The following is a 26,893-nucleotide window of genomic DNA, read 5'->3' as shown; positions in this document are numbered from 1 at the left end:
TTCAACATCTGTGAGTTTATAACTCTCTTTATATCTGGTTTCTAATCATCTTTTCCCCCACCTTCTTGCAACTTGGCTACTCTGCTTGTGGCTTTTAAGAAAAAATCCTTAAAAAAAAAGCATCAGAAAGTTCTAAGATGTCATTTGGAGGGGGCAGTTCAGCCGCGAAAAATGCAAGAACCTGCAAGAGATCTAAAACTGTGAAGCGACATGCCAGCATCTACACCTATCCGGAACCACCTCACAGGTGAGGAATTGATTTTCTGCTCTATTCCATCAAACAGCTGAAACCTGGTACAAGGGAAAGAATTCTTCAGGTGCTGTTCTTCTGTCGCCTTGGCATGGCAAACATCACCTGTCCAAATGCCCACTTCAGCACAACTATTGACGGGCAATGACAAAATCTGATAATGCCGTTCAGATGAGTAGGAACAGGGACCTTGTAATTAAACATACAGCAAGTCTGTGCTGATATTGGACTTTTTGCTCTAGAAAGTTTCTCAGCTTTGAAATTTGAAGCGGAGTTAAACCAAGTATTTGGGTTTGTTTGATGGAGCACTTTCTGTCACCCACGTTTATGATTTGCTTGGCATAGATTCACACATAGGTAAGAGAAGGAAAACCAAATCTTTTGTGTGTGTGCAAATAATAACTATGTCCATCTTCCTCCTAAGCTAATGGCCGTTTGGGGTAAAATACATGGACTGGGTTTGTAAAATTGTAAGCTTGGAAATAAACAAATGTGTGTTTCCGTGATTGTTTCTGAGAGAAGTATTGATAATAATGGTTTTTTTTTTATGTGTGGGGTGCGGCTATTTTTAGCAACTCAGATGAAGATAATGGGGATGAGAAGGGCGACAGCAATGACCCCGAACAGATCTTCCAGAACATACAATTTCAGAAGGAAATTATGGCCAACATTCGTTGCAGGCCATGGCCCATGAGACAAAAACTCCGAGCATTGAGGTAATGGGGTCACTTGTGGAGAATGACTGATGTGAAACAATTGTTTTAAGGTTGCAAAGCCAATAGTCACATTCAGTGATTGCATCTCCTTGGGGGGGTGAGGGGTGGGGGAAGGTATCTGAGCTGCAGGCTATGTATCTGTCAGATTTATAGCCAACCTTTTCTCCAGAAATGCCTATATTGTACTCTGTTTTTGCCTATTCTTTCCCTCACTAACAATGAGGCTGAAAGAAAATGGCTGGTCTTAAGTCCGCCAGGCAGCTTCTATGGCTGAAGGAGGATTAGAACTTGGGTCTCCCCACACTAACAGTTTCACCCTTGTACCACACTGGCTCTTGGGCTGAGACGGAAAGATTGGCCCATAGTCACCAAGGGACTTTCTGTGGCTGAATGGAGACTTGAAGCTGGGTCTCTATGTCCTAACCCAATACCTTCACCATCGTACCACGTTGACTGCATCCAGATGAACATAGTTTAAATTAGGATGCTATCTTTCTCTAGTACCTTCTCCTTACCTTATCTGACTAGGTGGCTCAGTGCAGGGGTGAAATCCAAAATTTTTAACTACCGGTTCTTTGGGCATGACTTGGTAGGCGTGGCAGGGGAAGGATACAGCAAAATCTCCATTCCCACTCCACTCCAGGGGAAGTATACTGCAAAATCCCCATTCCCTCCCTACTCCTGGGGGAAGGATATTGGAAAAATCCCCATTCCCTCCCCACTCTGGGGCCAGCCAGAGGTGGTATTTGCTGCTTCTCCTAACTACTCAAAATTTCCACTACCGGTTCTCCAGAACCTGTCAGAAATTGCTGGATTTCACTCCCTGGCTCAGTGGCTAAGACACTGAGCTTGTCGATCAGAAAGGTCGGCAGTTCGGCAGTTCGAATCCCTAGTACAGGACTCCTGCATGAGCAAGCGGGTTGGACTATATGACCTCCAAGCTCCCTTCCAACTCTGTTACTGTTACCTTTCTTCTGCTTTTGCTACTTCTTTTGTCTTAAACTCTTCTCCCTCTGTCTCTCCCTCTCTTTCTCTCTCCCTCTACATTTTTTTCTCTTCTACTTCCATTGTACACAACAATCCATCCTAAGGAAAGAAAAGAGATGCCCCTTCTTGAAATTTTCCACCAAAGAAATGGTTTTTCAGGAGTCCAGAGTATGGTCAACGCTTGTAATTTAGCCGCTTAAGTCCCTAGAAAGAATTGGCTTTGATAAATTTAACAACAGTCTTTTAACATTTTCCCACCTCCCACCTCTCTAGGATCGGGGACTATTGAGCTGATTTGCTCATGTTTTCCTTTATTTCAGATTACAGACAGGCATAGAAAAGTTATTTTTTGCAGTTTTTAATTTCCTCTTTCTGGCCAGTGAGGCTATTTTTAATGCTCCTTACTTTCTGTCAGATAAGAAGTATGATATAGTTAAGGTAGCTAGATTTTGTGTGCAGCTAATAAAACCTGAGTTATTGGAGGCTCACTTATTACTTGTAAATAAGACTATGGCTGTATTTTATGTATTGATCTTTGTGTTACTGTACTGCTCTTTGGCTTAAGAAAAAGAGCTATGCCAAGAAATGGAGATCCTGTAATCCACAATCTACTCTGGAAGTTGGAATAGTTTTTGCCTTCCCAAAGTGCCTTTAACAAGGACATTTACTCTCTTAAGTAACTGTGAAGGTGGCTATCATTTTCTAATGTCCAAAGAAGCGTACAGTATTCCCATTTCTTTTTAGTTACTTGGTTCAAACTAGTTGAGTATTATCCATCCCCAAGTAGTTGAGTATTATCCATCCACCACGATTAGACATCACCTCCCTCTGTTACCAACTAACAGGATGGAAGATAGGGAGTCACGGCAAAGAAATCCAAGAAATCAGTGATGGGTTTCAAATTTTTTTACTACCGGTTCTGTGGGTGTGGCTTGGTGGGCGTGGCTTGGTGGGCGTGACAGGGGAAGGATATTGTAAAATCTCCATTCCCACCCCACTCCGGGGGAAGGATACTGCAAAATCCCCATTTCCTCCCAATCAGCTGGGACTTGGGAGGCAGAGAATAGATGGGGGCGGGGCCAGTCAGAATTTTTACCGGTTCTCCGAACTACTCAAAATTTCCGCTACCGGTTCTCCAATCTCCGCTTGGGTCTTCCTTGTGATATTTCCTGAAAGTCTGGGGGCTGGATGGTGGACCCCTGACTCCTGAAACTTTGCCCACCCCCCCACCCCCCTTGCTCTCTTCTCTTGTCCACAATTCGGGTGTGAAATGCTCCCGGTTCAGACCGGATTGCCCGATCCGGTAGCGATGGAGGCAGGTGGTTCGGAGAACCGGTAGCAAAAATCCCTGCCCCCCCCCCGCATGCCCAGCTGAGCCGCACAATCATCAGAGGCTTTTTTTTTACTTTTAAAAGCATTTTTTCTACAACCTCTTTGGCCGAAAAAATGCTTTTAAAAGTAAAAAAAAAAAAAAGCCTCTCATGATTGTGCGGCTCAGCTGGGATCGTCAAAGGCTTTTAAAAGCATTTTTTCTACAACCTCTTCGGAGGTTGTAGAAAAAATGCTTTTAAAAGCCTCTGATGATCCCAGCTGAGTTGCCTGATCGGCAGAGGCTTTTTTTCTTTTAAATGCCTCTGACGATCCCAGCTGAGTTGCCTGATCGGCAGAGGCTTTTTTTCTTTTAAATGCCTCTGACGATCCAAGCTGAGTTGCCTGATCGGCAGAGGCTTTTTTTCTTTTAAATGCCTCTGACGATCCCAGCTGAGTTGCCTGATCGGCAGAGGCTTTTTTTCTTTTAAATGCCTCTGACGATCCCAGCTGAGTTGCCTGATCGGCAGAGGCTTTTTTTCTTTTAAATGCCTCTGACGATCCCAGCTGAGTTGCCTGATTGGCAGAGGCTTTTTTTCTTTTAAATGCCTCTGACGATTCAAGCTGAGTTGCCTGATTGGCAGAGGCTTTTTTTCTTTTAAATGCCTCTGACGATCCCAGCTGAGTTGCCTGATCAGCAGAGGCTTTTTTTCTTTTAAAAGCCTCTGACGATCCAAGCTGAGTTGCCTGATTGGCAGAGGCTTTTTTTCTTTTAAATGCCTCTGACGATCCCAGCTGAGTTGCCTGATCAGCAGAGGCTTTTTTTCTTTTAAATGCCTCTGACGATCCAAGCTGAATTGCCTGATCGTCAGAGGCATTTAAAAGAAAAAAAAGCCTCTGTCAATCAGGCAACTCAGCTGGGATCGTCAGAGCCTTTTGAAAGCATTTTTTTTACAACCTCTTCGCCGAAGAAGTTGTAGAAAAAATGGTTTCAAAAGTTAAAAAAAAAAGTTGGCCATGCCCACCCAGACACATTACTCCCCCCTACCAAGCCACGCCCACCCAGTCACATTACTCCCCCCCACCAAGCCACGCCCACAGAACCGGTAGTAACAAATTTTAGATTTCACCACTGCCACAATTGTATGGGTTGGTTGGGGTTCCATAACAAATAATAACACATCTGTAACTGCTGATTTGTACCCTTCACTTTCCCTGTGATTTTTTTTTTTTTAAAAAAGAAGAAACATTAAGATGCTCCCATTGTTGTAAGAATAACAAGGGCAGACTGCCTTTGGCTGCAGAAAGTCCCACTACTTGGTGCCATTTATTTAATGTTGTTTATGAAAGGGGAATGGCCGGAACCAGAGCTATAATGAGATTTGGGTCATCAAAAGCCCACCGCTTTGTTTCTTCTCTTGGCAGACAAGCTAAAGAGATTGTATTGAAGTACGAAGGTCGGCTGACTCGGACAAGAGGCTATCAAGCTGCTGGAGCAGAGGTTGGTCTGGTTTTTATTAAAAGCTCCAGAGCTCACTTTTCAGGAAAATGAGCCCAGCATTTCTATTTGCAGAGAGAAATATTTCTAATGATATCATTGTCATCTCAGTGAAAATGAGAGATACTGTTTACAGATCTCCTTTTCTTTCCTGGCAAAGCTTTCTACCTTTAATGAGTTTATCAGGGAGAGATTCATTTGAGGAAAATTCACCTATTGTGTATTATGCAGCATTTGAACATCAACTATCTATCAAATGTAGCCTTTGGAAGGCTGAATTTTTTCACTTAGCTTGCTGAAATGGTTGTGCTATTGGATAGAATAGAATAGAATAGAATAGAATAGAATAGAATAGAATAGAATAGAATAGAATAGAATAGAATAGAATAGAATAGAATAGAATAGAATAGAATTCTTTATTGGCCAAGTGTGATTGGCCACACAAGGAATTTGTCTTTGGTGCATATGCTCTCAGTGTACATAAAAGAAAAGATGCATTCGTCAAGAATCATAAGGTACAACACTTAATGATAGCCATAGGGAACAAATAAGCAATCAAGTCAAAACAGTCAATATAAATCGTAAGGATGCAAGCAACAAGGTTACAGTCATACAGTCATAAGTAGGAGGAGATGGGTGATAGGAATGATGAGAAGATTAATAGTAGTGCAGACTTAGTGAATAGTTTGATAGTGTTGGGGGAATTATTTATTTAGCAGAGTGATGGTGTTCAGGAAAAAACTGTTCTTGTGTCTAGTTGTTCTGTTGTGCAGTGCTCTATAGCGTCATTTTGAGGGTAGGAGTTGAAACAGTTTATGTCCAGGATGCGAGGGGTCTGTCAATATTTTCACAGCCCTCTTTTTGCCTCGTGCAGTATACAGGTCTAAATGGAAGGCAGGTTGGTAGCAATTGTTTTTCTGCAGTTCTAATTATCCTCTGAAGTCTATGTCTGTCTTGTTGGGTTGCAGAACCAAACCAGACAGTTATAGAGGTGCAGATGACAGACTCAATAATTCCTCTGAGTCAAAAGGCTTTCTGAAGTTTGAGCCTTTGATTCATTCCTTCTTTTAGTAAAATACTTCCACCAGCAGCTATAAAGCTGGACATGCATTATAAAATTCATTAGCCTTGATTGCAGAATAGATAATTTATGTGTTGAGTTGCTTTACAACACATTGACCAATATTTGAATGTCAATACATTGACATTAATCAATGGAATTTGTGAGCTACCTGAAAAAGTTGGAGAAACACACATTAAAAGGAAAACTGGGTTTTCTGTTTATGTTTTGGTTCAGAAATACAATATTAAATAGATTCAGCTCAATGGCAAAGTTAATTACTGCAGCTACTATACATCTTGTTTTATATTTCAACATTAAAGTTTTGTAAAGATTACAGAATCACATTAAAATATTACTAATATTTCAAATACAAAATAAAAATATTTCAAGAATGTAATTACTAAAGCAAATATAGCAAGTAAAATACTGGGGAATTGGAGGAAGAAAAGACAGTATCAGCAACGCAATGACTGTGTATGTTCTAAATGTGTGTGGCTATTTTGCTTTTCTAGCTATGGAGAAAATTTATTAGGCTTGCATATAACTTCGTGGTCATCTTCATTCCTTGGGAAATGAGAATCAAGAAAATTGAAAGTAAGTATGCACGTCTTGTGGGATAAAAAGAAAATGCTAGAAATTGGGAGGTAGCCATTGGGCTAATTGAAATCCAGTTTCCATAGCTTTGTCTAGTTGAATAGTAGGCATGGTATCAACACAATGTTTGTTCAATATTGTTCGGTTCTGGGTTACTTGTAGGACTGCATCTCCTCACTAGCGTTGGCATGACGTTGCCAACATTGCCAAAAAGGCATTAAGAGTTGTTAACCTAATCTTGCGTAGCTTCTTCTCTGGTAATATTGTACTACTAACTAGAGCATACAAAACATTTGCTAGACCAATTCTCAAATACAGCTCATCTGTCTGGAACCCGCATTGCATATCGGACATAAATACAATTGAGAGAGTCCAGAGATATTTCACGAGAAGAGTCCTCCATTCCTCTACCCGCAATAAAGTACCTTATGCCACCAGACTTCAAATTTTGGGCTTAGACAACTTAGAACTACGCCGACTTCGGTCTGACCTAAGCATAGTACATAAAATTATCTGCTACAATGTCCTACCTGTCAATGACTACTTCAGCTTCAACCACAACAATACACAAGCACACAATAGATACAAACTCAAGGTAAACCGCTCCAAACTCGATTGCAGAAAATACGACTTCAGCAACAGAGTGGTCAATGCCTGGAATGCACTACCTGACTCTGTTGTTACATCCTCAACCCCCCCTAAATTTTAACCTTAGACTATCTACTGTTGACCTCACCCCATTCCTAAGAGGTCTGTAAGGGGCATGCATAAGCATACCAGCGTGCCTACCATCCCTGTCCTAATATTCCTTTTTACTCTCACTCTTTTCATGTATTCAAATTATGTTTATACTTTTACCTGTTATCTTATATTGCTGAGCCCATTGTAAGCCGCCCTGAGTCTCCGGAGAAGGGCGGCATATAAATCAAATTTATGTGTGTGTGTGTGTGTGTGTGTGTGTGTGTGTTTGACAAAACAAACAAACAAACAAACAAACAAATCAGATGGATGAAAGTTCAGAAGGGTTGTTTTCCAGTGATGGAGCTGAAATGGTCTTCTGTTGAAAATTCATTTGTCTCCAGCATTGCCTACCTTCTGGCAAAAGCTGGAAACACCTTTTCTGGAAGATTTTGAGGGCCTGATATGATGTGTTGTATGTTCCTTTGTGTTTAGGTCACTTCGGCTCAGGGGTCGCCTCTTACTTTATCTTTTTGCGATGGCTGTTTGGCATCAACATTGTCCTCACCATCATGACAGGAGCCTTTGTGGTTTTGCCAGAAGTAAGTGATTTTTTTTTTTAGACTTCTAGATAGAACCCAAAACTTGTCTTAGGACAACAGTGGACAATTTGACCTTGATTGAAGACCCTGAAATGCCTCAAAAGTATATTGAAGTGATTTTAGGACATCATTTGTGGTGTCATATGAGCCGAATACTTGAAGTGGTCCGGAGACTAAGTCAACAAACTATTTTCTGTATGAACTGGGTGGTGTACAAGTATTGTAAAATCTACCTGTCTACCTACCTATCTAATTTCCAGACTTCGTTTTGTTACAGATCTTGGCTGGAGATGCCTTTGGAACTACGCCCAACAAGCGGATCCCCAGTGATCAATTTCATTCTGCACAAGATCTGGATACCATCTGGTCTTTGGGGGCAAGCAGAAAATCTTCCTAGTAGACACACACACACACACACACACACACACACACACTTCTTAGATAGAAGTGCTACCGATAATTATGTTATTTCTATTTCTATAGGGTTACCTTCAATACTCCGTTTTGTTCTATGGATATTATGGGCAGGCAAGGAAAATTGGGAGTGCTGGTTACCGACTGCCCCTTGCCTATTTCCTTGTTGGAATGGCAGTCTTTGCCTACAGTTTCATCATTCTCTTGAAGAAGTAAGACGGGTCTTTTCATAACAACCATCCATTTTTTTTAAAAAAAAAAATTGACTTGATCTCATTTGTTAACTAGGAATTGCAAGCAACAAACTGAAAAACAAAGGAGCTTGCTTTAGGTTTCCACCTACATTCACTGCTCCTGAAATGCTAATTTAGAACTCCTGATACTAAGTGGACATTTCAGAAAAAGCTTCCTATGAAGGAGCTAGATGATGCATCAAGAATATGTCACACTTCTAGAATTACCAATGTTGATTGTAGACCTAGGCAATGAAAGGAAATGTAAAATTACCCTTAGATGTTTTATCTGTCCTTGCAATATTTGCACTTATGATTTTCTCTTCTGCAAATTACTCCAGTAGTCCAAGAGGGGGAAATACTTAGCCTGGTTTTTGGGGGAAGGGGGGAGCATAGGATAGAGGAGGAGATTTAATTCTTCTTTCAGAATCTTGATCAGAATTACCCCCAAATCTTGGTGTATATGTACTTGTCGTTTGCAATGCAGTGATTAACTACCTAGAGCACTGATTCATACTGTTCACATTGGCAAATCAAGCACTAAATTAGTAAGAGCATATATGAACCAGCTTTTCGGCAACTAAAAGTAAAAATTTCTTGCAGTGACCAGAACAGGAGAAAAAAAAAGTCCTAAATTAAATGTGAATGATATCTTTATGAACTCAAAGCCATTAAATGACCTACAGGAATCAACGTTCTTCAGTTCTCTTCATTAGGCAAGATGGTAAACAAAATCAAATATAAACGGGGTAAAAATAATGGAGGTGTGTACTGATGAAATTCTAGTTATGATATTAGGCAGAATTAGGAGTAGGTTGAAATATCAGAGGCTTTCAAGATCTGGGCTGGAGACGCAGTGGGTTTGTGTGCTCCAGTGTGGGTTGCTCCTGGTTCGCACCGGTTCACAAGAACCGGTAGTAAAAATTTGTAGTAGTTCGGAGAACCGGTAATAACATTGGCTGGCCACACCCCCAAACTGGTCTCCGGCCCAGTCACCACTTGCTTACCCCGCCCACCTCATCAGAGGCTTTTTTTTTTTACTTTTAAAAGCATTTTTTCTACAACCTCTTCAGCCAAAAAAATGCTTTTAAAAGTTTTTTTAAAAAAGCCTCTGATGATCGCTCAACTGGGATCGTCAGAGGTTTTTAAAGGAATTTTTTTTCCTGTAGAAAAAATGCTTTTAGAAGCCTCTGGCGATCCCAGCTGAGTTGCCTGATCATCAGAGGCTTTTCAAAGCATTTTTTTCTGCAACCTCTTAAGGTTGTAGAAAAAAATGCTTTTAAAACTAAAAAAAAAAAAAGTTGGCCATGCCTACCCAGTCACATTACCCCCCCACCAAGCCACACCCACAAAATAAGCCACGCCCACAGAACCGATAGTAAAAAAAATTAGAACCCACCCCGGTGTGCTCGTTTTGCTCGCGCGTGGTGCTTCTGTGCATGCGCAGAGCGTCCATGATGACATCCAGGCGGGTGGGCGGAGCCTCCCACCACCACTGATACTGGTTTGCCTGAACTGGGGTGAATCGGTAGAAACCCATCATTGGGCTGGAGGATAAATATATATGGGTTATTTTCCAGGATGGCCAAAAATTCAAGACTGAGCCTTGCAAGTGCTTCTGATGAAAACTACACATTTTGTTGGAGATTGTTTTGTGCCTGGGATTACTTGATTGGCAACCCTGAAGCTGCAGAGAGCAAGTCTGCTGCCATAGTGAACAGCATCCGGGTAAGGTAATCAACGTTCAAATGGGAAAAGAAACGGCTGCCTATGATAAGTAGATGAGACAAAAGCACCGTCATGTTGTGGTTAGAGTGGTTAGAAGGCTACTGAGCCTCAAAACAAATATATACATCTAGTCAGAAGTTCCTTGAGTAGAAGGGGACCCACTCCTGAGGTGGTAAGTGTGGGAGTGCTGCTAAGGCTTAAGGTTATATATTCCTATGAAACCTTCGTTAGAAATACCGTATTTTTTGGAGTATAAGACGCACCAGAGTATAAGACGCACCTACCTTGTTTGGTGAGGAAAAGAAGAAAAAGAAATATACCTCTGCCTCCCAGCAATTTTGCCTCGTTGCAGCAAACAGCAAACAGCTTGCTTTACTTTCATTTTCGTTTTCAGCATAGCTTAATTAGCACAAGGGAAAATATATATATATATCTGCTCCAGCAATTTACCTCCTTGCAGCAGGCAGCAGAGCCCTGCGCAAAACAGCTGAGAGCAAAACAGCTGATAGCAAAACAACTGAGAGTCGGGAGGCCGATCCAATCAACTTGTACTAATTAGGCTGTGCTGAAGGTGAAAGGAGCTGTTTCTTCTTGCTGTTTGCTTGCGAGGAGGTAACTGCTGCGAGGTAGAGGCCAAAGGGTGGGGGGCAGTGGGTGGGCAGGGCTACATTTGGTGTATAAGATGCACCTAAATTTTCACCCCCTTTTAGGGGGGGGAAAGGTGCGTCTTATACGCCGAAAAATACGGTAAGTCACACAATTTTTTTTCTCTGAGTGGGCAATATTAGGGCTGTTTTATACGCTAGTTTGTTTTTGTTTCTTTTAAGGAAGCTATCTTGGAAGAGCAAGAAAAGAAAAAAAGCACAAACCTGTATGTATGCATATCATTTTTCCGTCGAGTGGTATGTAATTGATCCGACAGAGACCGAAGTTAGATCTCTGTCATTTAAACCTGTTATTATATAAGCTACTGAAATGATTTGAACCTCTTTTCTGTTTCCCCGCCTGTGCTCCTCCTCCCTTCAGGGCGGTGACAATAGCCTTAAGAATCATTGCAAACATCTTGGTGCTTCTGTGCCTTGCTGGAAGTATTTACATCATTTATTTTGTAGTGGATCGATCCCAGAAGTTGGAAAGGATGAAAAAAGAGCTGACTTTGTGGGAAAAGAACGAAGTAAGAGCACGTTTTCTTAGCTTCAGACTTTATTTTTAAAACAGGAATAATTAATAATAATAATAATAATAACAGCAACAGAGTTGGAAGGGACCTTGGAGGTCATCTAGTCCAACCCCCTGCTCATGCAGGAGACCTGTACTAGGGATTCGAACCGCTGAACTGCTGACCTTTCTGATCGACAAGCTCAGTGTTTTAGCCACTGAGCCACCTAGTCACCTTGATTCCTTCTTGACTGAGCTATCTATACCGTTTATGAGCCATGATGGTAATGAGAATAGAATAGAATAGAATAGAATAGAATAGAATAGAATAGAATAGAATAGAATAGAATAGAATAGAATAGAATAGAATAGAATAGAATAGAGCCTGGTGGCGCAGCAGACTAAAGCACTGTTATTAACTGTTATTAACTGTTATTAACATCAAGCTGTCTGCAATTACTGTAAGTTCAAATCTCACCAGGCTCAAGGTTGACTCAGCCTTCCATCCTTTCTAAGGTAGGTGAAATGAGGACCCAGTTTGTGGGGGCAATAAGCTGACTTTGTATAAATATACAAAAGTATGAAGGCTATTGCTTAACGCATTGTAAGCCGCCCTGAGTCTCCGGAGAAGGGCGGCATATAAATCAATTTTTTAAAAAAAATAGAATAGAATAGAATAGAATAGAATAGAATAGAATAGAATAGAATAGAATAGAATAGAATGGAATGGAATGGAATGGAATGGAATGGAATGGAATGGAATGGAATAGAATAGAATAGAATAGAATAGAATAGAATAGAATAGAATAGAATTCTTTATTGGCCAAGTGTGATTGGACACACAAGGAATTTGTCTTTGGTGCATATGCTCTCAGTGTACATAAGGAGAATAAAATACATTCATCAAGAATAAAAAGATACAACACTTAGTGATAGTCAAGGTTACTACTACTACTAATAATAATAATGATAATAATGATGATGATATTATATTGGATACCCTCTCAATGTGCATGTGTTTTGAAATGCTTGTTATCCACACTCCTGCAAAGCTATGGCAGAAATTTCATTCCATTTGCATTTTGATACCAACTGTCTTCATTTTAGACTTTCAAATCAATGAATAAACTGAAACTTGACTGTATTTTGATGCTCAAAATATTTGCACTCTCGCTTTTAAAACATCATATAAGAATACGTTAAGAAAACAAAAACCCCGAATGCATAATTTGCTGAAAATATTAAATACATTCATTCTATCATGGAAAATCATTTGATAAAATGGCTTTTAAGAAAATGAATGTGAATAGAAATACCTCTACAGAAATGGATATCACTGTCTAAATGCTTTTGTGGGTGAGTGTCTGTGCCCAAGATTATTTTTGAGTTGTGACACCTATCTGTCAAAGATGAACTCTGTCAAGGACCTAGGAGTACTCATCTCAAATGATCTAAGCCCCAGAGCTCACTGTAACAGCGTTGCCAAAAAGGCATTAAGAGTTGTTAACCTAATTTTGCGAAACGTCTTCTCTGGTAACATCGAACTGTATACAAAACCTTTGCCAGACCAATTCTCGAATACAGCTTGTCTGCCTGGAACCCACACTGTATATCGGACATTAATACAGTTGAGCAGGTCCAGAGGTATTTCACAAGACGAGTATTCTACTCCTCTGCTCACAATAGGCCACCAGGCTTGAAATTTTAGGCTTGCACAACCTGGAACTACGCCGCCTATGGTCTGACCTAAGTATAGTACACAAAATTGTCTGCTACAATGTCCTACCTGTCAATGACTACTTCAACTTCAACCTCAATAATACTCGGGCAAACAATAAATACAAACTCAAGGTAAACTGCTCCAAACTCGATTGCAGAAAATACGACTTCAGCAACCAAGTGGTCAATGCCTGGAATGCACTACCGGATTCTGTTGTTACAGCCTCAAACCCCCACAGCTTCAATCTTAAACTGTCTACCGTGGACCTCACCCCATTCCTAAGAGGTCTTTAAGGGGCGTGCATAAGCGCACCAGTCCCTGTCCTACTGTCCCCATTTATTTGTACTCGTTACCTGTGCTCATGTCCATGTTTATCCTTATACCTGTTATCTCGTACATGTTTGACAAACTAAATAAATAAATGAAATAAATAAAGTTCTATAGCTCTCAATGAAGAGCTGTATTCTGATATACATAATGGTTTAACAGTTGCATAAAAATCAAGCACTTTTTTCTGAAAATAACACAACCTTCTCTTATTTCCAGGTGAGCGTGGTTGTCTCTCTCATCACCATGCTTGCACCATCTGCATTTGAACTGATAGCTGCATTAGAGATGTATCACCCCCGAACTACTCTTCGTTTCCAGCTTGCCAGGTATGGGAAATCAACTGCATCCCACAACATGAAGAGCATCCGGAGGCTCCAGTTGGTGCAAAATGCAGTGGCCCGCACGGTTTTGTGCAGACCACGTGTGCACATATATCACCTCTCCTGCGGAAGCTGCATTGGTTGCCGATTTGCTTCTGGGTGCAGTTCAAGGTGCTGGTTGTCACCTTTAAAGCCCTTCATGGCTTGGGACCAGGTTATCTGAGGGACCGTCTCTAGCCGGTCATATCTAGCTGACCCATCAGAGCAGGGAGGCAGGGAATGTTGCGGATCCCATCCCTTAGGGAGATACACCTGGTGGGATCCAGAAGAAGTGCCTTCTCCGTGGTGACCCCCTCTCTCTCTGGAACATCATCCCCCCAGAGATTAGAATGGCCCCCACTCTTAACACTCTTCTGGAAGGCACTGAAGACCTGGTTTTGCCAGCGGGCCTGGGGAACCCAGAGCGGGATGGAGCCCATTAAATGGCTTGTGTGATTGGCTGTCGCTGGGGCAGGAGATGAGGGTCAGGGGTGATTTTATTACATTAATTTATTTGATTTTTTGAGTTTTACTGTTTTTTAAATGTGGTTTTTTATATTCTGTAAGCCACCTTGAGTCGCCATGGGAGAATAGGTGGCAATATAAATCAAATAAATAAATAAACAATTTAGCAAAATGAAAACGGCCTCTGCCATTTCCACCTGGTGTGGCAGATGGAATAGGAGTGGACTTCCAGTGGAAAAACATTTGCCAATTTTTGTCTCTTGGCTTTTTCCCCCCCTCACAGAGTTTTGGTCTTATATTTGGGAAATCTCTACAGCTTGATCATCGCCCTTCTGGATAAAGTGGATAGCATGAGCTTTGTTGTAAGTTGCAAGTCGTAACCATCTTCTTGGGTAGCAAGATGATCTCTCTGCTTTGCAGTAATCCCCTTGAAACGAGTAGGGATTTTTTTGTTGAACTAAAACACCTCAGCAAAGAGTTGAGACAGAATTATGCCTCTGAAACGCTTCAATACTTCATTGTAAAAATGATAAAGTGTGAACTCTCTCATATTCTGCCTTGTCCCTTTTATTGGTCATATTTATTTTAAAAAATATTACCTCATAAATATGATCTCATTTGGGTTGGAATCAATAGTGGGTTTCAATTTCGTTGCGTGTGCATGTGCACGCATGATGCTTCTGCGCATGTGCAGAGACATCCGGGCGGGTGCGCGAAGCTCCTGCTGCTGCCGCTACGGGTTTGCCTGATTCGGGGCGAACTGGTAGCAACCCACCACTGGTTGGAATATAAGAATGATTTTATAACAGAAATTCAATCCACGTGATTCATAAACTTGACATAACAGGATAAGTTGCATTACTGCAGGTAAAAAAGAAGTACTATATAAGAATAACAGAATAAGCAATTAGTTTACTTCCATCCCCTAACCAAGGATGTTCTGGTTGTTGTGACTGCATTCCAAAAAGTGATATTGGAAAGACAACATTGAGTATACTCAAGATAAGAAATAAACATGAATTAATTTAAACATTTTTTTTTAAAAAAAATTCTCTTAGCACATTGGCAATTATAATTAAGCAGTAATTTTGGGGTAGGAGGGAAACTCTAGGCTCTACTGCCTGGATTTTGGCAAAGCCCATATATTCTTGAGGCTGCAGACTGTGACTTAAAAGCTTTAAACAGGACTGGGAAGGTGGAAGGACCACTCTGAGATTAAATTTCAATGTATGATTTCAGGAGACTGAAGTTCTTAAAAATAGAAGTAACGCCGTGGATACCACTACCTTCTTAGCAGCAAAAATCCTTCTGGAGCACAACTTTTCAACCCCAACTCCAAATATGCAAACAATTAAGAATGGCACTTTCCTTCTATCTGAGAATCACACCCAAAGCTACGCTCACCTGATTCAACTCAACAATACAGCACCTTATGACTTCAACAGCAGAAGTCACCAAAGTCAATGCTGGGAGACCTATGTTGGTCAAGTATGTGTCCTCCTCCTCCTCCTCCTCCTCCTCCTCCTCCTCCTCCTCCTCCTCCTCCTCCTTCTTTTTCTTCTTCTTCCTCTTCTTCCATATCCGTCATCAGATGTTGGTGATCATGTTGGCGATCCTATTTTTGTCAACAGCCGCATGAAAAAGTGCTGCTGAGTCTTGTCCAAACCAATCCCTTAGGTTTTTAAGCCATGATGTTCTTCTTCTGCCTGGACCTCGTTTGCCTTCAATCTTTCCCTGGAGGATTAAGTGAAGGATGCCGTATTTTTCTGGCTGTTGCATCACATGTCAAAAATATTCTAACTTTCGCTTTTTAATGGCTTTGATGATTTCCCTTGGCTTTCCCAGGCATCTTAACACCTCCTCATTTGTGATTTTGTTAAGCCAGTTTATATGTAACAGCCGTCTGTAAATCCACATTTCAAATGCTTCTGGTTTCTTCAAGTGGTTTTCTGTCAGAGACCAACTCTCCACTCCATAGAGCAGGATAGAAAAGATGTAACATCTGAGAAGCTTGATTTTCAGTTTTAGGCTTATGTCGTGACTGCAGAAGACTTTTTTCATTTTATGAAAAATGTCAACCTTACCCAAGCTATTTTCTTTTTCCATTGGTGGCACCAGAAGTGAAGAAATGTTTGGCATGAAGATCAAGGGAGGCCTATCTTCCCATCCTTACTATTATTGCTTCTTCTGTTTCTAAAGTATCAAGGACCCTGCTTATTTTTTTTTATAAATACTCCACTTACAAATATGTTACCCATTTTTATGTTAAATGCCTAGGTAGTAACACAAGTTTTTGGGGTGTGTATTTTTTTTCTTAAGTGTTACTGTTGATCATTGCATTGTGTTTGTGATTTCTTTCAGGAGATGTTGAAATTGTCAATTATCGATATGCTGTTCACAGTAGCTAGCATCCTCCTGATTGATTTCTTCCGTGGACTTTTTGTCCGGTACTTAAGTGACTGTTGGTGCTGGGATCTAGAAAGCAAGTTTGTGAGTATTGGATTCAAACAAATAATAAAAAGGTACAAATTGGAGCTGTAGTGGCGCAGTGGTTAGAATGCAGTATTGCAGGCTAACTCTGCCCACTGCCAGGAGTTCGATCCTGACCAGTTCAAGTTTGACTCAGCCTTCCATCCTTCTGAGGTCGGTAAAATGAGTACCCAGATTGTTGGGAGCAATATACTGACTCTGTAAACTGTTTAGAGAAGGCACTGTGAAGCGGTATGTAAGTCTACGTGCAATTGCTATTGCTATATTCCATGGATGTACGACCCTTTCTAAATCTTCCTTCTCCATTGCTTTCAGTGAGTGGCGCATAACACTTTCAACCAATAGGTGGCAGTGTTCCATTTATTTCATCTGAATCCATAACCCGAGAGCAGAGCTCATTCACTAAATGCCTAAAATCAGTATTTCTTAAAGTCTGGACAGATGACCCCTGAAATTACCCAAGACCCTCTCAGAGGAGCCTGCAGAAATAAAATTATTTGTCAGCCTATGTTGAAAAATAATAAAATATTTAAATCCCTTCAAACAATCATGAGAAGCGGTTGTGGCTGCAAAAAGTCAAAATTTGTAATACAGTAAATAATGATAAATATAACCCATGAAAACAGAAACTCTTTCACCCTGCATAATTTTTTAAAAGGGTCAAAGGGAGCTGACAGAAAAAAGTGCCCCAGGTGTATCTCTTTTTTTAAAAAAATTGCTACTGAATATTTTTTTTTATTGTTGTTGTTACTTTGCAGCCAGAATATGGGGAATTCAAAATAGCAGAAAATGTCCTGCATTTGGTCTACAATCAAGGGATGATCTGGTAACAAATTAACTTCATTCTGTTTATTTTAGAGATCATTAATATTTGAGGAACTTACAGTCGTATTGCATTCCAAAAAAGGGAAATTGTTTACTAAGGGTTGTATAGTGTTAGCTTGTCTGCATTAGTAGTTCATTGAGTGGGGCATTGTTTACTCGGTGGCTGGTCTAGTGTTAATCTTGGTGTGAAACTTTGCTCATGAGTGGCCAGCGGAGCTGGTGGCAGACTCAGACAGTGATGAGGTTGGGGAGGAACATGGGCCGGTCCTGGAGTCTGGGGAAGGCTCTGATGACTGCTCTACGTCAGAGGCAGAGATGGGGCCAGGGCCGTCTGACAGTTGTCAGCTGCCTTCGGAGTCGGACATCAGTGGGGCATAAGAACAGCTGGACCCTGTTCCCAGTGTGAGCACGCACAGAGCTGCCAGGAGAAGGGAACAGCTAAAGAACAAGGGTCGACTCAGGAGTAAAGCCACAGATGGACAGTGAATGGCCCCTCCCATAGGGAATAAAGAGGAGCAAAAGGGGAGAGGAGTTTGCAGGAGACAATTAGTTCAATTCATTAGGGTGAAAATCTGTTCCTGACTTCTTGCCAAGTAATTACTGCCGCTGTAGTTGTGAAAACTCATGAAGGACTGTTGGCTGGGACTTTGCTGGAGAGGAATTTCCTTAAATAAAAGAGGTTTTATCGGGACGAGGAGTCTGCTTCATGCTCTTGGGAAGCCTAGGTCAGAACAATGTGTGATGGCCAAATTCATCTCTTCATGTTGGCCAAACTCATCAATAACTAAATCCATTCCGAGTGAAGCAAGGAAAAGCTTGTTCATTAATATCCTACTTCCCAAATTAAAACATTGATGAGTGGGCTCTGGTTGTCTCCATTCCTAGGATGGGAGCCTTCTTTTCCCCTTGCCTGCCTGCGTTCAATGTCCTCAAGCTGATTGGGCTGATGTACCTGAGAAGTTGGGCAGTGTTGACCTGTAATGTCCCACATCAGCAAGTCTTCCGAGCTTCAAGGTTGGTTACTTCGCATATAGGCTTGTACAGTAATTGTTCTCACAATCGTTGGTTAAAAACGAAACAAAAAGAAACATTTAAGGATCAAAAAACCGAATAGATTAGGCACCTCAGTTTGTTTAATTTGACTTGGCTTTTTAGACTATAGGAAGAAATATTCTTCTGGGTTCAGGCTATTTGCTGCAAGGAGGCAAATTGCTGGGAGGCAGAGGTGGATTTTTTCCCCCTTGTTTTCCTCCCCCAAAAAGGTAGGTGCATCTTATAGTCTGTAGCGTCTTATACTCCGAAAAATACAGCAATTGTTCTCACTGTCAGAAAATGTCTTCTTACTTCTAAGTTAGATCTCTCCTTAACATGCTTCCACCGATTACTTGCCTTGGTCCCTGGTGTTTTGTAGAATAAGTCAATCCTTCTTCTTCTCTCCTGCGCGAGCTGCACTGGCTCCCAGTGGTCTTCCAGGTGCGATTCAAGGTGTTGGTCACCACCTTTAAAGCGCTCCATGGCATAGGACCCGGGTATCTTCGAGACCGACTTCTGCCACCAACAGCCTCCCACCGGCCAGTTTGCTCCCACAGAGAGGGTCTCCTCAGGGTGCCATCTGCCAAGTTATGTCGGCTGGCGACACCCAGGGGGAGGGCCTTCTCTGTGGGAGCCCCTGCCCTATGGAATGAACTGCCCCCGGAAATGCGTAAGATCTCCAACCTCCGGGCATTTCGCTGCGCACTCAAGACCCTGTTGTTCCGCCAAGCCGGGCTATCAATGTAATGATTTTTAAATTGGGTGTTTTAAATTTCTGGGGTTTTAAATCTGAGCCGAAATTATGTAATAATTTTAATTATTTTTAACTGATGTCTGTCTTTGTGCTTTTAATAGGCTGTACACCGCCCTGAGTCCTTCGGGAGAAGGGCGGTATAGAAATAAAATTATTTATTTATTTATTTATTTATTTATTTTATTCTACGACAGCCCTTCAAGTACTGGAAGGCAGTTATCATGTCCCTTCCCGTTGATAGGCTAAACATACCTAGGTCCCCTCATAGGTTTCTCCCCTCCAAATTACTGCATGCGGCTACATAAAGCCTTGTTAGCATCTCGAAACAGTGACTGGAAGATAAAATATGCAATTTAACCACACTGCAGTGTTGAAGTAATTCCTCCACCTTTCTTTGTTATGGTTCTAGCCATTAAATGTTTGTGGGATGCTTTTAAAAAGCCAGGGCTAAAATTTGAACCCTTGCATTATTTTAGAGAAGGAGAGTTGAACAAGATTAAGTAAATAGAAAATATATGTATATTTTATCCGTAATAACATATCTTTATAAGGCTATTGAGGTATTACAGACTTTAAAAAGTTTACTACTGACAATAATATTAATAATACTACCAACAAACATTGGTACTTGGCCTTATAGTTGGGATTTTAAAAGGCCTAACAATGCGATCTTCTTTTTCAGATCTAACAACTTTTACTTAGCTATGCTTCTATTTATGCTCTTTCTGTGTATGCTCCCAACGATCTTTGCTATTGCTCGCTACAAGCCATCTCTAACCTGTGGCCCATTTAGGTAAGTAGATACTGGCATTGCTTCATTTAATATTTTAAGCAATATTCAAAGCAATCACCTACTTTGTATTAACTTAAAAAAACAAACAAACAGGGAAGCATCTACAAAATCAAAGTTCATTCCACACATAATGTTATTCGAAGATATTGTGATTGTGGAGTGCTGATTTCTCATAATTAGATAGCTCTTTGCGTGTATTTTATGCAACATTTCTCATAAAGTGAAGGACACATGCCATGAAAATGAACTATGTTTGAAAATTTGGGTGCAGTAAAGAACTGGGTTGAACTGGGATAGTCTGCTGATCAGGTTGCTGATCTACGCCTCTTAATTGGCTTTATTTACATGGTCTTCTGAGAGTTGAGGTTCAGCAACCAGTGAAAATCACAGGTTGCTTCTCCTCAAAATGGAGGTAGATAAGAAGCCTTGAATTCAGCTTGAAAACGTTTGAATCCCAAGTTGTTTTATAGGAAACTTGTGGTCTATCCAAGTATGGGCTTTATCCCTCCAACTTACTCAATTGGTGCAGGGGTGGGTTCTACTTACCTTTACTATTGGTTCGCAATGGGGCCGCACATGCGCAAAAATGTTCTGATGACGTCCGGGTCAGTGGGCGGAGCCTCCCGCCAGTTTTACTACCGGTTCTTGCGAACCGGTCTGAACCGGGGTCAACCCACCACTGAATTGGTGGTTATTTTTCCTCAGGAAAATAAAAGGCCCAAAGTCTTCCTAGCTCAAAGCTTGGGTGTGAACAGAAAATTATTTTGGAATGTTTAAAATGCTGCAGATTTTCTGAGACAAACAGCTGAATGTTTCTCATCTAGTGGGCAAGAAAAAATCTATGACATTGTGTCTGAAACTATTCGAAATGACTTTCCTCCCTGGTTCAACTCTGTGATGGCTTACCTCAGTAGTCCCGTGGTGGTCCTTCCAGCTTTGTTATTACTCTTGTAAGTCTAAATACTTTTATTTGATTTTGTGGTCAGTATTTCAAGTGGACTCCAAGCTATGTGTTGAGAAGAATCCGTCCATGTCGTTATCCTGGGAGAACTTCCATTTTAGCCAGCAAATGGGAGAGGCTAAGAAATAATGATAGCAAATAGCAATAGTAATAGCACTTATATTTATATATTTATATTTATTAAATTTTTATACTGCCCCCTCTCCCAAAGGACTCGGGGCGGTGAACAGCCAAGATTAAAAAACATACAATATAAACATTAAAATACATTTAAAACAAAAATTAAATCCAAAATGGCTCCCCAATTTAAAACGCCTTACCCATAATCCTATAATTAAAACAAATTTAAAATTTCCACATTAAAAGGGGGAAGATTTAGGCCAGGCCACTTAGATTTATATACCGCTTTACGGTGCTTCACAGCCCTCTCTAAACGGTTTACAGAGTCAGCCCATGGCCCCCAACAATCTGGGTCCTCATTTTACCCACCTCGGAAGGATGGAAGGCTGAGTCAACCTTGAGCCTGGTGGGATTTGAACTGCCAAACTGCAGTCAGCCGGCATCAGCAGAAGTAGCCTGCAGTACTGCACTCTAACCACTGCGCCACCGCATCTCTTGAAACCTAAACCTGGATCTCCAATCCCAACTTTAACCCTCATGCTACACTGTCTCCCACACTTCCTGACCAACAGGCTTCCTAATTATTAAATTAACCCTTAATCCGGTTTGCAGGATGCATTAAGCCCAATAGACTAAATTCACACAAGATGCAAAACCAGAATAGCAATAGCAATAGACTTATATACCACTTCATAGTGCTTTTACAGCCCTCTCTAAGCGGTTTACAGAGTCAGCGTATTGCCCCCAAAATCTGGGTCCTCATTTTACCCACCTCAGAAGGATAGAAGTCTGAATCAACTTTGAGCCTGGTGAGATTTGAACTGCCAAACTGCAGTCAGCCGGCAGTTTGCAGAAGTAGCCTGCAGTACTGCACTCTAACCACTGAACCACCGAGGCTCATAATACTGAAAAAGATCTCTGCATATAGATAGCTAAAATGTTGAGTTATGCCTAGTGCCTTCTAAGTATTAATCAGGTCTGCCCTGGCTTAGCTTCTAAATCCAAACAAGGTTACTATATATTATTGCCAGTTGCTGGGAAGAAATCTCCTTATTATGGAAACGAATTATTGTAATTCTGTTTATTCAGGTCTTTCAATTTAATGTGATGTAAATCAAAAGCCTCTCTCCTGATATATATTTTTTTCCTCCAGCATGCTAATATATTACCTGCAGAGTATTGCGAGGTCATTAAAATTCACCAACAACCAACTAAGGATGCAGATCCAAACAGTAAGTGCTGATTAAATGTTCATACCATGTTTCTGATTTTTTTTTTTAAAAAAAATAATTCTTAACAGAAGGAAGAATAAATCAACGGGTGGGTAGCAATGCACATCACTTTTATACCCACAAACTTCATTTGATGTGTGAGTGCATTGGGTTTTTTTTTTCAACAGAAGTATTATATAAGGCTGAACTTTTAACTAATTAATTTGATCTCTGTTATAGGAAAGAACTGAAGACAAGAAAAAAGTGGTCCAAATGGCAGCAGGTAAGCAGAAACTTCCATAAGGCACTTAACATTATTGGACTGTATACGTTAATCGGTTATCTTTTTCACAAAATGCAATAATAATTGAAAGAAAAAGCGGTCATAGGAAACATATGGAGACTAGCCTAGCTACCGTATTTTTCAGAGTATAAGATGCACCGGACTATAAGACGCACCTACCTTTTTTGGTGAGGAAAACAAGAAAAAGAAATCTGCCTCTGCCTCCCAGCAATTTTGCCTCGTTGCAGCAAACAGCCTGCTTTACTTTCATTTTCATTTTCGGCATAGCTTGATTAGCACAAGAAAAAAAAAAAATCTGCTCCCAGCAATTTACCTCTTTGCAGCAAGCAGCAGAGGCCCTCACAGCAATAGGCAATGGCAATCCCTGCAGCCTGAAACAGCTGAGAGTCGGGAGGCTGATCCAATCAACAATCAACTTGTGCTAATTAGGCTGTGCTGAAGCTGAAATGAGCTGTTTCTTCTTGCTGCTTGCTGCAAGGAGGTAAATTGCTGGGAGGCAAAGGCTATAGGCTGGGGGCCAGTGGGTGGGCAGGGCTACATTCAGTGTATAAGACGCACCCAAATTTTCACCCCCTTTTAGGGAGAAAAAAGGTGCGTCTTATACTCCAGAAAATACGATATATTTACTTGATACAGAAAGAACCAGAAGAAGATTGTGGCAAATTTCAGACCAAGGCATTCATTAGAGAATCAGCTTTTGAAACTCTTAGGACTGAGCTACAGTCAGAATTCAAGAATTCTGCAAGAATTCTGAACAATTCTGTTCTCACCGAGGTTTTGAATTTAAGAGTGCACTAAGCCATACTTCGTTTTACTTTGGTTGTGGCTTATAAAGCTGGCACATCATGGTTTAGGGTTTAGGATAATGTGTGACTCCAGCTTCTGGTTCTTGTTTAACAAGCCATGATTAAAGCATGTCGCATTTTAACATGATGGGAAAATTCAGCTGGAGGATGCAGGTTGAGTTACTAGGGTTCATGCATGAATCAAATATGTGTTACACTATATTGATCAGTTCCAGCTGATGACCGAAGAAGCTATGATTGATTTTTTCCCCCCCTAAACTTTATTTTTTAGCTAGAATCCAAAACGTAGAAGGAAATGGCAAGAGGCCCGAACAGGAGACTGACGTCATCAGTCAGGAGTCTTCAGCTCGGTCCTCAACCCCTAGGAAAAACGGCAGTGTAGTAAACTTTGAATCTCCTAAAGCCAGCCAAATACAGACAATATCTCAATCAGTACCACCACCTGAAATACTGAAAGCAGTGGGACCATCCCCAGCAAAAGATAATCCAGGTATTCCGACACCTGTAGTGCCAATACCCGTCACTCCAACGCCACCTATTCCTGAGATGGTGAAACCTAGAACAGAACCTTCAATCAACAGGTAAGACCCTTCCCAGGATCTAGAGAGAAACCAGAGACAGTAACCCCCCAAAAGTTACCCAGATGACTTTCATGTGCGACTAAAACTCACTCTCTCCTTGTGATTGGCCCATAGTCATCCAGATGGCTTTCATGCCTAAAGTGGGACTAGAACCCACCATCTCCTGATGATTGTCCCAAAGTCACCTAACTGCCTTTCATGCCTAAGGTGGGACTTGAACCTGTAGTCTCCTGCTTTCTAGCCTGGTGTCTTAACCTGTTCTGACCTAGGCTCCCTTAGAGCCTGGATAGCTCTGCAGACAAAAGCACTGTAATTTAACACCAGCTGTCTGCAATTAAAGTAAGTTCGAATCTCGCCAGGCTCAAGGTTGACTCAGCCTTCCATCCTTTCTAAGGCAGGTAAATTGAGGACCCAGTTTGTGGGGGCAATAAGCTGACTTTCTATAAATATACAAAAGTATGAAGGCTATTGCTTAACCCACTGTAAGCCATTCTGAGTCTCCGGGGAAGGGCAGCATATAAATCAAATTAAAAAAAAAAAAAAGCAGGAAGCAGGAATTGATCCCAGCAAAACCTCTTTTGAATTACTTTCATTCACAGTCAGCAAGGTTTGTCCAAATAGCTTTTCAAAGGAATATTTCTCAACACACCTTATCTTGCTTGGCAAGCTGCCACGTAACTTGTTTCCAACCGCAGAGTAAGGCAAAACTTGGCACAGAGTCTCTTAGAGTCACGAACAGAACTTTCTGAATGAAACTACCAAATGAACGAATTGTTTCCTGCAAAAGCCCCCTCCCCGTTCGCTCCTCTTTTGTTTCCTATGGGAGGGGCCAATCAGCTCCAAGGTGTGGCTTTACTCCTGAGTCGACCCTGCTTTCTGAGTTGTTCTTGTCTTCTGGCAGCTCTGTGCATGCGCACGCTGGGAACGGGCTCCAGCTGTTCCTCTGCCTCACTGCTGTCTAATTCCCTCTCTGCCTCCGATGCAGAGCCCTCATCCGAGCTTTCCCCAACCCCCAGGACTGGCCCATATTCCTCCCCAACCTCTTCACCGTCTGACTCTGCTGCCAGCTCTGCTGGTTGCCAGGGGGCCATGACATAACCAGTAGACCAAACCATTTAGCCATCCTGCCCAGGGGTCAAATCCAGCAGGTTCTGGAGAACCGGTAGCGGAAATTTTGAGCAGTTCAGAGAACCGGTAGCGGAAATTTTGAGCAGTCTGGAGAACTGGCAAATACCACCTCTGGCTGGCCCCAGAGTAGGGTGGGAGTGGAGATTTTGCAATATCCTTCCCCCAGGAGTGGGGAGGGAATGGGGATTTTGCAATATCCTTCCCCCAGGAGTGGGGAGGGAATGGGGATTTTGCAGTATCCTTTCCCCAGGAGTGGGGAGGGAATGGGGATTTTGCAGTATTCTTTCTCTGGAGTGGGGTGGGAATGGAGATTTTGCAGTATCCTTCCCCTGCCATGCCCACCAAGCCACACCCACCAAGCCACACCACACACACCAAGTCACGCCCACAGAAGCTGTAGTAAAAAAAATTGGATTTCACCACTGATCCTGCCCCCTCTCTTCCTTTCTTAGATACCCAAACCCGATGCATGGGAGTGCTAGTGAACTCTGCAAAACCAAAGCCTATACTCCTGTAAAGGTGAAGAAACCCGTGGAAGATGTTCATTCAGAGCCCTTGTTCAGAAAGTGCCTCCCGCAAATGAAGCCGGAGCCTCACGGGCCCCCCGGGGGTCCCCCTTTTGTGAGCCGCAGAGCTCACACAGCCAAGTACTACATTGTCAACGAGCATCAGCCCCGTAAAAAAATCTTCCGTGCCACAACTCGGCTGCCAAGGAACATCCGGATGGATGAGGCAGGTGACTTCGTGGAGTTGTATCCGCGTCACGTCAGAAGATACGTGGTCCGAACACCCCGCAGGGCCTACTCGCCTCATTACACTGAGGAGGAAGAAGAAGAGTACAGAAGAGGCGTCGCTAGGCAGACTCACCGCCCACGGTCCTTGTCGGATCTTCGGGCCCCCCCTCGCTTCTACATCGGGGAGTGGACCGACAACCAGGTTCTGCCGAGCAGGTCTCTAGCGAAAATGCACTACAAGTCTTGGGAAGATGGTTTTGGGTTGACCTACGGCAGGGGACCCCATCCTCACAGAAAGATACACCTGAAGAATATTGAATTCGACCAGCATTACCCAGAACACCCTGCCAAAGCCAAGCCCAAACCCAAACCGGTTCCATCCCCCACCGAGTCGGATTCCATTTCTCCTGAATCGAGCAGCGATCAGCCCACCAGTGGCAACGATCAGTACATCCAAGTCATTCCCAGCAAAGAGAAATATCTGAAATCGGGAGTCAAAGGAACCCCCCAAAAGACAAAGTCTGGCATGGAGTTGAACCTGGCCGAAATGAATGACCTGATATGCTCCAATGTCTAATTTAATTAAATTTAATTTATCAAATTTCTATGCCGCCCAACTCCCAAGGGACGCAGATAAAGTGGGGAGGGGCGGGAGAGAGAAAAGACTGCAACATTTGAGAACTGTAAACTTGGGGTACCCTCAGAGCTCTGTCGGGTACCCCCCAAATCTCAAATGCTTCTGCTTTGCGTGAGCATGGCTACATTCTACTTGAGGATGAATGTTGGGTTAGCTTCAATCCTATAACATTCTTCTTATTTGCTTATTCTTGGCTGAATTATCCTCGCTCTATCATTATACTGCAATAAATGACCATTTAAAATCATCTTTAACAAGCACAGAGGAGAAACTGATCCCACACTATGAATCTTGCTGTATTTAAGTAATGGATTCTGGCATCAGCAGGCCAGCTTCCAGAACAGGGGCTGCCGTCTCTGTTCAACTTCAATTACTCTGCTCACTCCAGATGTCAAATAAAATATTAACTAGCAA

At 41.9% G+C, this 26,893-nt stretch overlaps 1 protein-coding gene across 1 annotated transcript; it reads left to right on the top strand.

Moving 5' to 3' along the window:
* Positions 1 to 26,893, top strand: TMC3 (transmembrane channel like 3). The gene is made up of 22 exons (XM_060693313.2): positions 1 to 247; positions 823 to 966; positions 4,687 to 4,762; positions 6,335 to 6,416; positions 7,590 to 7,696; positions 7,974 to 8,072; positions 8,180 to 8,322; positions 9,924 to 10,071; positions 10,899 to 10,942; positions 11,098 to 11,245; positions 13,496 to 13,605; positions 14,387 to 14,465; positions 15,343 to 15,591; positions 16,465 to 16,593; positions 17,352 to 17,419; positions 18,304 to 18,432; positions 19,887 to 19,997; positions 20,822 to 20,947; positions 22,232 to 22,310; positions 22,530 to 22,572; positions 23,671 to 23,980; positions 25,561 to 26,893. The coding sequence occupies exons 1-22, from the start codon at positions 138 to 140 to the stop codon at positions 26,417 to 26,419; spliced, it is 3,393 nt and encodes a 1,130-aa protein (XP_060549296.2). The 5' UTR covers positions 1 to 137; the 3' UTR covers positions 26,420 to 26,893.

Source organism: Pantherophis guttatus, chromosome 13 (genome assembly GCF_059756535.1).
Source record: "Pantherophis guttatus breed Tessera chromosome 13, ASM5975653v1, whole genome shotgun sequence".
In the NCBI taxonomy this organism is placed as follows: Eukaryota; Metazoa; Chordata; class Lepidosauria; order Squamata; family Colubridae; genus Pantherophis; species Pantherophis guttatus.
This window is presented reverse-complemented; position numbering and strand designations above follow the sequence as displayed.